Here is a 9,487-nt window from a genome sequence, read left to right as displayed (position 1 = left end):
CCCGCCGCCCACAATTCTTATAGAAATTAAGATTTTGTAATGAGGAGGCAATGTGAATTTCCTCCTTAATTCTTGAGAGCTAAAGATTTATCTCACTTAAGCTGTCAATTGGCTACCTTGAGGTAATTCCTCTGTAGATAAGGGGCCCTGGCAGGGTGTGCAATTGTGGCTCTGTTTTTTATGTGTGTTGTATATATGGTACACATAAAAACCAGACAGAGCCCATGCTGACTGGGGAATTCTGGGAACTGAAGTCCACACATCTGAAAGCTGCCAAGGTTGAGAAACACTGCTGTAGGGTACGGTCAAAATTGTTAAGATGGTAGCCACAACAATGCAATCAAAGCTGTCTGGTTTTTATGTGTACCGTATATACAACACGCATAAAAAACAGGCAGAGCCACAACTGCACCCACCATCTTTTTTTATCATAGCTGTGGACATCCCTGGGCACTCGATAACTCAAATTGTGCTTCGATGGTCCCAAAGCATGAAACAGGGTTTTAGATTATTGTAATTTTTAAAAAGTGAACAAGGAGCTGGCTTGCTGCAAGCAAACTATCAACCGTTAGTTTTGCAAGACCCAGAGGCATTCTTCTTCTTTGATAACAAAATAGCTGGCTATAGTTTATTGCTCAGTTTGCAAGCATGTCCATCTCCCCAGGTTTTTTAGAAAAAATAAACTGAAATGACTGAGAACATCTACACCATGGAAAGAGAAGAGACAAGGAACAAGTTCATCGGTCTCCTTTCAAGTAACTGGGTGTTTTGTACAAGGATATCCTATGGCAGACATTTTGTGAGAGTACCCACAACCAAAACCTCAACTGTACAAACCAACTTCCAGATTTTGAAAATCCCTGCTTAAGTCATTTAACCAGCAATTGCCCAGGCATATATTCAGAGCCAACAGAATGGGGAAAACTTCTTTGTGATATTAGGTCAAGGAGAAGCCTAAACACAACTATTTTTGCTTGCTAATGGAAGGTGTACGGAGAATTACTAGAGGAAAAAGGGAAAGCTGACTTGGCCCCCTGCAGTTCCGTATCAGATTTCAAGGGGAACAAGAATGTGCTAGAATTGGAGAACCTTCACCTTCTGTTCCTCATAAAACCTGCATCCAGTTTCCAGTGACCCTTCCAAGCAGAAGAACCCTAGATTTCCCACTGACTCAATGGGAAGCTTATTGGAGGTAAACCCTCCTCCCTCTCCATTTTTGCTTTTAAAATGGGGATTCCTCTGTTTGTAATGCCCTGAAGGAACAGTGGTATTGTTGTTTTATTTGGATAGACAATAATCAAAGTCCCAGGCAGCAGAAGACTGGGTGGGTTTCCCAGTGAAAACAGCAGCAACCAAAAATGAATGAAGTGTTGAGAGTTAGGCCACCTATGCTCTTATGAATTTCTCCAATATTTTTATAATCCTCACAAAATGCCCACCTCATGGGTGTGGGCTCTTGAAATTGACTCTAGAATTAGAGTCTTCTTAGCACTTTCTGAGAGACTGCTCCATCTTCTGAACAAAATATCATTACACTCATTTTGTTTAATGTTTTTAATTAGTTCATCTCAAAATTGGCTAAAATAATTGATTTATGAACTTCTTGAATTGATACTGAATTGTTTGGATTGAAAGCCGCCTTGGAAGGTTTCCAGTCATAAAAGTTGGCTAAGAAATGCATATGATAAAATAAATGTTTTTTAAAAAGAAAACTATCATACAAAGTTATGGTAGATTTGCTCCATAATGAATACAGAAAGTTTCTTGGGAAAAAAAAGGACACACAACTTTTCAATTGCATTTCTTTTTCAAATGGAATTGACAGAACTGGTTTTATTTATTGTTTAATTGTCTCCCAAGCACAGTTAACACAGTAGCTGATGAAAATAACCCTGATTGCTATTTTTCAAAAGATATGGCTTACATCAATTTATAGGCTTTCTTTCACATCATACATTTAAGAAAAAAATCCAAATAGTAAAAGTATATGTTTGAGGGCTTGAGCAAATGAATAGTGAACAAAAACAGGACTATTAATGGATCAGTAAACTACAGAATATCTTCTTCCTTCTTCCAAATATCTTAACAGGATCTGAGCCAGTCAAATGCAGTCAATTGTACCTGTATGTTGCATTTTTAAATGTAATTTAAATTTAATTTAATTTAATTAAAATTAATAAATAAATTTAACTTTATTTAATTTGGGTTAATAACAAAAGGATAAACTGTCTCTCTAACAGAAGTTGATCTCACCCATGTTGCTGCTTTCTCTTTCCCCTTTCTCCGTTTTCATGGAAATTTCTGACAAACACACAATAACTTTAAGGAGATCAACAATTACAAAAAATATTCCCTATCACCCTCCAGTACAATGCATATTAAACACAGCCTAAAGAGAAACAGAAAGTCATTTTGTCCTGTCTCAAGAGTCTGTCAGCGGGGGACGTTGGACTTCAACCTCCATAATTCTCAGCCTCACTTTGAATTACGAGAATTGAAGTCCAGCACATCAAGGCTTGGGGAGAGAGAAGCTTGTCTTTTTAAAGGGGAATTTAAACTCATACTAACTACTACTCAGTGTATCAGGGGAAGAGAGAAGGAAAGCCATGTATATCCAAAGACCCCCAGGTGGAAGAGCTCTGGGAATCTGCTTGGAAAGAGCAATGGGGGGATTAGTTCTTGAGGACCTGCACATAGAAGATGACAGACCTGCAAGGTCCAGATAGGATCAGAGACTTATGAGACCAAGGCTGTAAAGAGTCATGGGTCTTTATTTCACCATTAGCTTTATATGCTGCTTCTCCAAGGAGCTCAAAGCAGAGTTTATCATCCCCTTCCCTCTTGCCAAATTTTATCTTTACAAGAACAACTTCAGAGAATACGTGAGCCAAAACTCTCCCAGAGAGCAGCATGTCTCAAGGGAAAGTAAGTTTCCGTACTCCTGTCTCCAACATTTAAAACACTGCATAATCGTCACTGTATTCACCCAGGTGTGGTAAAATGGCGCTTGGGTTCATACCAAACTCCAGAACAAGTATACTATACAATGTGAAACCTGATGTGTGAATTTAGCCAATGCAGTGAAGCTGGACTGCAGATGCAGACCCTTACGGTCCCACAGTGGGAAGTTTAGAGATGCATCGTTTTTCTTGCCAGCATAATAAAAAGGATAGAGGACAGGGAAATCACTATTGGGGTAAAGGGGACAGGAGTTCCAAGTTATATATAAAACCATAAGATTCCCCCAAATTCTAAGTTTTGTACAAGCTCTAACGTTTCCCTTGCATTTCTTGAACAAAATTTAGATCTGTGAACTGAATTTCCCCAGTGTGCGCATTAGACCCTATGAGCACTTTTACAATTGTCCAGGAAGGGATTTTGGCTGGATATTTCACAGACCTGAGGGTTAAGAAAAGGTGTGCCAATCAAAATATGTCTTCTGCTCCAAGATTAAAGCCACAGGATAGGGCTCAATTCACTGGAAGTGAAGTGGTATATAATCCCAACAAATGAATGAATGGGTGTCTTGCTGGTCACAAATGAGTAACAGGACGGCCTCTTCAAAGTAAAAGGAAATGTGCTTATTCCGTGTTTATCAACTTGTCTTCTGGAGCCATTTACAATCTCTTTGACATGTTGGCTATACTTCACAATGGCAAGCAACAACAAGAAGAAGTAAATAACACTAACCCATAAAATCACATTAAGGGTATTTATGGCTTTCTAGAAAACTTCCTTACAATCCAGTCATCACCATGTAATTGCTGTGGGCCAGTTGATACTCTTCGTCCACATGGATGATCTTTCTTCTGTCCAATATGCAGACTGAGACAGTGGCCACACTGCAAAAAATGACAGCCTGATAGACTTTAACAGCACTGTTATCTACTTACATCCTTTCTGGACCCCATGGGGTCAAAGTGCTTTATGCATTTCTCTAAGGTGGGGCTCCCCGACTTTCTTTTGGGGAACCGGGGAGTATCTCAGGGATTCTTCAAACCAAGGTGTTGTATTTGGAAAAGAAGTATTCGGTTTTGAGCAACATGAGGGAGGGACGCTTCCTTGCACAGCCCTGTTGAAAGAAGGAAAATGATGCTCCCCTAGCAAAGGGGGGAGTTCTCAATGAATTATGCCCGTCTTTCAGAAAAAATGATTCTGCTTACTCAAGGGTAGGTAGTCCTATGGGGGACTGGTTATTTGGACAATTTTGAGAGAATGTGGTGAGCACAGCACAAAATGGCTGCCTGCAATGGCCATGGCCACTCACAAGAACGCCTACTGACCAGAAAGTAAACTGCAGAATGATCTTCACCACTCCAGGAGAGCCTTTGTGAGCTCAAAGCCATGCCTGCAAATTAATTACTTCTGGAAGCTGGTCATTTGTTTTGCAGCATGCAGCTTCCTATTTAACGTAAATATTTCTTTATTAGGGAGCCTGGAGGACATCAAGATAGATGTCAGGGAGCAGATCGGTGATCTTAGCTGGTCCCATTCTGGTTTAGCTGGAATTTTCTTTTTTGTAGAGCCTGGTTTGTCCCAGTGCTCCTCAAAGCTAATCCAGTTAAATCTGTTCTCCATGCATCACCATAGCTGTATGCACAATATAACCAATATTGTGGGTTTATTGGATCCATTCATATTAAGCATTTTTGAGATTATCTTGCGTTCACACAACATACTGTTCAAACTCTGTCTAGATTTTTAAGGAGGGGTTAACAGAGCCATCTCTCAGGGGTGTGGTTGTGCTAGATTCCTGTACAGGTAGTTCTTGTCTCACAACTGCCTTGCACAGTGACCATTCGCAGTTACAACGGTGATGAAAAAGTAACTGTGCAACCAATCCTCACATTTATGACGTTTGCAGGTCTGTAAACCAAAGGAAAGCTGAAGGAAGATCGTAAAAGCATGATCTTTCACTTAGCGACTGCTTTGATTAATGGCCAAGTTGCCAGTGCCAATTGTGATCGCTAAATGAAGACTACCTGTACTCTACGCCTATTGCCAGTCACAATCCACTCCTGGAAAACATCTCTAATGGATCCTTGATATATCCTAACATCTGTTCTAGAAACAACTTACAGGCTTTGAACGGCAGTCTTCTCCTTGATTAGAGACAGCCAGTCCCTGAGTCACCAGGAATTCAGACCCAAGCATGAGTTTCTGTAACAAACTCTAGCACCTTTCCTTTGGGTAAGACTATCAGGGAGCCAAGACTTGGCATCATGTTCTTGTGCTTCTGTAGGAGATTCCAGTCAACCACACTGCTTGGACCTTCAGCCTTTGCTTACTTGTGCTTCAGAGAACGTTAGATGTGTTTGTGAAACAGACACAGGAGGGAGTCCCTGTATGTGTTCAGATGAGTATCAGCTGAATAGAAGTGAATGCCCAAAGCAAATTATCTTAGCTACTGTATGCTGGCACCTCAGATACAGAACAGGCTTCCTTAGCAGCTTAGATTGGCTCCATTCCTTATCTGCTTTTGAACAGGCAAGCAGAAGAATATTGTTTCAGTGTGTCTTTTCAGAAGCTGGTTGCTGCAGGTCCATTAGCATGTTCTATTTTAAGATTCTGTGTAATTTATTTTTTTCCTGTGCAGTGATTTTCTATTTTACCATAAGCTAACTTCAATAGTTCCATTACTAACATCTGCCTAGCAGCTACACCCAGCTATAGTAAGGTGCCTGATCATTCAAGAAACAGATTGTGTTCAGCTACACATATGTTGACTCCATGCAAGTATTTAGCAGAACACATATAGATGTCCCATCCCGTGTTTGCTGATGGACTTTGGCACATATCTGTGTAAACCTATGTATCTACTGCTATCCCCAACATGGCTCAATTTCTGAGTGTTACTACATAAAAACTACAAAAATAGATATACTTTATTTTTATTGTTCTGCTATTGTTTTTCTTCAGGAAGTAGACAAATATTCTGTCCATGCCATGCAAAGGAAGCCACATTTCTCCGCTGAAGAGAGTTTTCCAAAGTTTCAAAAAGTTAACAGACATTCAAATTAGGAATTTCTGTTTACTTGGTTTAACTTCCGAGAATTGTATTAAGTGGAAAAATCTGGCTTCCTTTGTCTGAGATGGATAGAAACATTGTCCAATTACCGAACAACACATTTAAGTAGGTGAAATGGTTTTACATAATGAAATAGACACTTTCTTGTCATGTAATGGCAAATCTGACTTGAAGCAAGGTGAGTTTGTGAACCTTCAGGTCCCTGAGATGTACACTGCCAAAGTCCAACAGCAAATCATGGAAAATTCAGCCTATAATTCCAATCCAATTTCAGACAAGAAATTAAAGATATAATAAGCCAAATCAGCCACCTCCCCCTCGTAACTTTTGCTTCTCCAACTTTGCATGACATCATGACCATGTTGCCCCATCACTGCAGTTTTTGGGCATGGCGGGTCTAAAAAACACACCTAGACCAAAAGGATTGTCATCCTCTGCCTTAGAAGACGGATCATACGTATCTCATGACTGCTCTGTGCACTGATTAAACTGGGCTAAACCATAACCTATGCCCTGCTCTGTGATACCCTAAAGTTCTTCAACATCCCACTATCCTCTGGAAAGTCCCACCACCCAGACTTATACACTGTCCCGAGTCTATTTCTCTCTCAACTCCAAGGCCCAAGTGAATCCAAATGCCCTGCCTGCCCATTTTTAGCTTGCCAGCTATGAAAGGAACCACCTAACACTCATTCCCCCTGTATAAAACACTCAGAATGATAGTTTCTCCAGCTTCATCATGTCTTTTCTGGACATTGTGTAGGGTCCTCAGGAAACAAAACTATGGACAAGACAGACTTTTACTATAATCTAGCCAGATAGTTGTCCAGTGGGACAACACCCCCCCCCCCCGCATTTCATCTCTTAGCAATTGCTTCAGAGACAATGCCTACTGCCAGCTGTTCTCTCAGCTGTATTACCCTCATACTGATCAGGCCAGCTTTGATTTATCTTCTCCAAGGGTGTTTTCCATCCAACAGTTTCTTAACATACATTAGAAGTTCCCTGTTGCACATACTCTTTTGCTCCAGAGAACTTCATCTACATCTACCTCATGGACTCCTGCTTTGGTCATCATGGCCTCCTGGTTGGGTATTAGTACAACATTTCATGCTTTGAAGAGGAGGATTTTTTGGTCATTAACTCCAAGATTGTACAGGAAGTAAGCTGAACATAGTCAAGCTTAATGCAGCAGTTCGAGAAGGCGATCTATGGGTAGAAGGGGAAGAGATGTGTATCCCTTCAAGCATCACTGCCCATCTTCTTCATGCCAGTGTTATCTGTGTGGAAACTAGAATGGAAACTAGAGTACAGAAACAATGTCTCTTATAGCACTTCTCTCACGAAACCTGTCAGGAATCACAACTGCTTTGCAAAACAACCCACCCAGATTTCCTATTGTTCACGTTTGGTGTCTTCCTGGACCTGAAATACTGAATCACTACAGCAATGTGCTGTGTATCTACTGTAAAACCTTTAGGTAATGTGCTTTACTCATTACAGGCTCTAGGACAGAACCCTCATTCCTGCAACACTAAGATGTGCTTCACCCAAAAGACAGCAATCCAACATGGCTGGTTAGCAAAAGATGGTAGCAGAATACCAACTCTGAAGGAAAGCAAACCTTACGAGAAATGTAAGCTCAACTATTATTGCATAATTTTCTTGAAGCATTAAAATTCTTTTACACCGAACACCTGCCCAGTTGACATATTTATCCCCACCCCCGCCCCCACCACTTTTTTTCTTAAGAATGTGGCAAAGAACCAAAAAACACCTGGATGTTTTGGTGATCTTTTCATTTCCAAAAACCATCCAATGAACCGGATCAGAGAAAGTTACAGGCATCCGTGTGAACTCTTAAAATCCCTTTGGTGTGCATGTGGATAAAGTTGAAGATCTCTGAAGGCATTGCATGGAATCCGGGCCGAGGTTTGATATTGTCGTAGTAATGATGAGTTATAAATATCCCTGAGGGGTTCATGGGGAAACCCCAGAATCCAAAAAGGTGCACTTCTTCACACAGCTCCAAGGCAGCTGTCACAAGAATCAGCCCTGTGGTGACACGCTTTGCCCGCACCCCTTGATTCAGCCAGTAGCGTGAAACGTTAATGAGATACTGGGGGTGGAAAAAATAGACAGCCTTCTTTGATTCAAAGTCATCCAGGACGTACCTGACCCGGATGGAGACATCGGTATTGTGGGTGTTATAGAAGGCAGGAAGCAACACGGAGGCATTTTCATACACTTTCAAGACATCGTAGAAAGGCTTCCTCCATTTCTCTAGCTTCTGAAACCTGGTATTATTTGTGGGGGAGCAGAAGAAGAATAAACACCAGTAACTGAGTGATCTGGGGAATAAACATGACCTTAACATTCTCTTCTGATAAAAGCATGTTACAATTAAGAGTTTTACGGTGGACCTCTTACAATCTGTGAGGCAGCACACCTCATTTAAATGTCAACCTCCCCATATGGGTGGGAGATCAAGAAAAATCAGGAGGTGCGGTTTTTGCCAAATGGTAGGGTCTTTTTTTCTTAAGATCCACCTCTGGCATCCTCCAGGCCTCTTGGGGAGGGCAGCTTTGGCTTCTGGGTCAAGTTCCAGTTCCAGACACTATAAAATCAGGAATAAACGTTAAAGAAATCTCCATACTGTTCTCCTATGCTTCAAAATATGGAGGAGGATATAAAACAGAATGGATGGAGCTATCTTAGGGTATTTCTTTGGAAGGAAGGAAAGAAAAGAGAGGGAAAGAAAGAGAGAGAGAATACAGAAGAGAACACGCGTGGGCTGAATTAGTGGAAGTCCACATACATCCTTTCAGTGCCACATATTTTCCTTGATGACAAGGAGGATCAAATGATTCTGATTTCCAGTTGCTATGAAATTACACAGTCAAGAGCCATGAACTGCCAGAGCAAATGATAAGACATGGCTCCTTCTTTCAGAAGAATTAATTTCACAGAGACACAGGAGGAAAGGGGAGCTGAGAAATAACTGACCTTTCAGTAATTATGCTGGGGTTCACCGTCACAATGTTAGTCTTTACACCAACGTCTGCAACGTATCTCTTTGATATGGGGGGCAAATTGCACCTATAGGAGAAAAAGGAGCATTGGAAAAGCTTTTCTTATGGTTTTTCTCAACTGTAACACTCTCCTCCATTTCACTGTCCAAAACAATCACCATTTTACACAGTTCTATGCCAGGAGCATGCAACCAAGCTCCATCCACAGGCCAGATGTGGACTCCAAGGCCTTTGTATTTAGATGGAGGAATCTATTGAATGTATCTGAATTTAGAAGCTGGCCAACTACAGACAACCCTGGGCCCCTTATACTTTAAACAGTAAGGAACAATAAAATAGAAAAAAGAAATCAAGTATGTCCAGAAAAAAGACGTACACCAAAAAACAACCATTAGGAGTTCAACAGCTACCCTGTCCCCAGGCCTGG

General features: G+C 41.0%; 1 protein-coding gene across 2 annotated transcripts in view; it reads right to left on the bottom strand.

Moving 5' to 3' along the window:
* Positions 1-1,559: 1,559 nt before the first annotated feature.
* ST8SIA5 (ST8 alpha-N-acetyl-neuraminide alpha-2,8-sialyltransferase 5) overlaps positions 1,560-9,487 on the bottom strand; it is a 56,872-nt gene continuing 48,944 nt past the window's right edge. For both annotated transcript variants that reach the window (XM_088152783.1, XM_088152784.1), the window contains 2 exons: positions 9,035-9,127; positions 1,560-8,325 (listed from right to left, as the gene is read on the bottom strand). In XM_088152783.1, coding sequence (XP_088008909.1) covers positions 7,857-8,325; positions 9,035-9,127 — 562 coding nt within the window. In that variant the 3' untranslated portion in view covers positions 1,560-7,856. The remainder of the gene's footprint in view (positions 8,326-9,034; positions 9,128-9,487) is intronic.

This window comes from Python bivittatus, unplaced genomic scaffold, assembly GCF_059951505.1.
Source record: "Python bivittatus isolate LINGU-HERP-01145 unplaced genomic scaffold, Pbiv_v1 ctg000570_np1212, whole genome shotgun sequence".
Classification (NCBI taxonomy): Eukaryota; Metazoa; Chordata; class Lepidosauria; order Squamata; family Pythonidae; genus Python; species Python bivittatus.
Note: the sequence above shows the minus strand (reverse complement) of the source record. Positions and strands in the feature narration are given on the sequence as shown.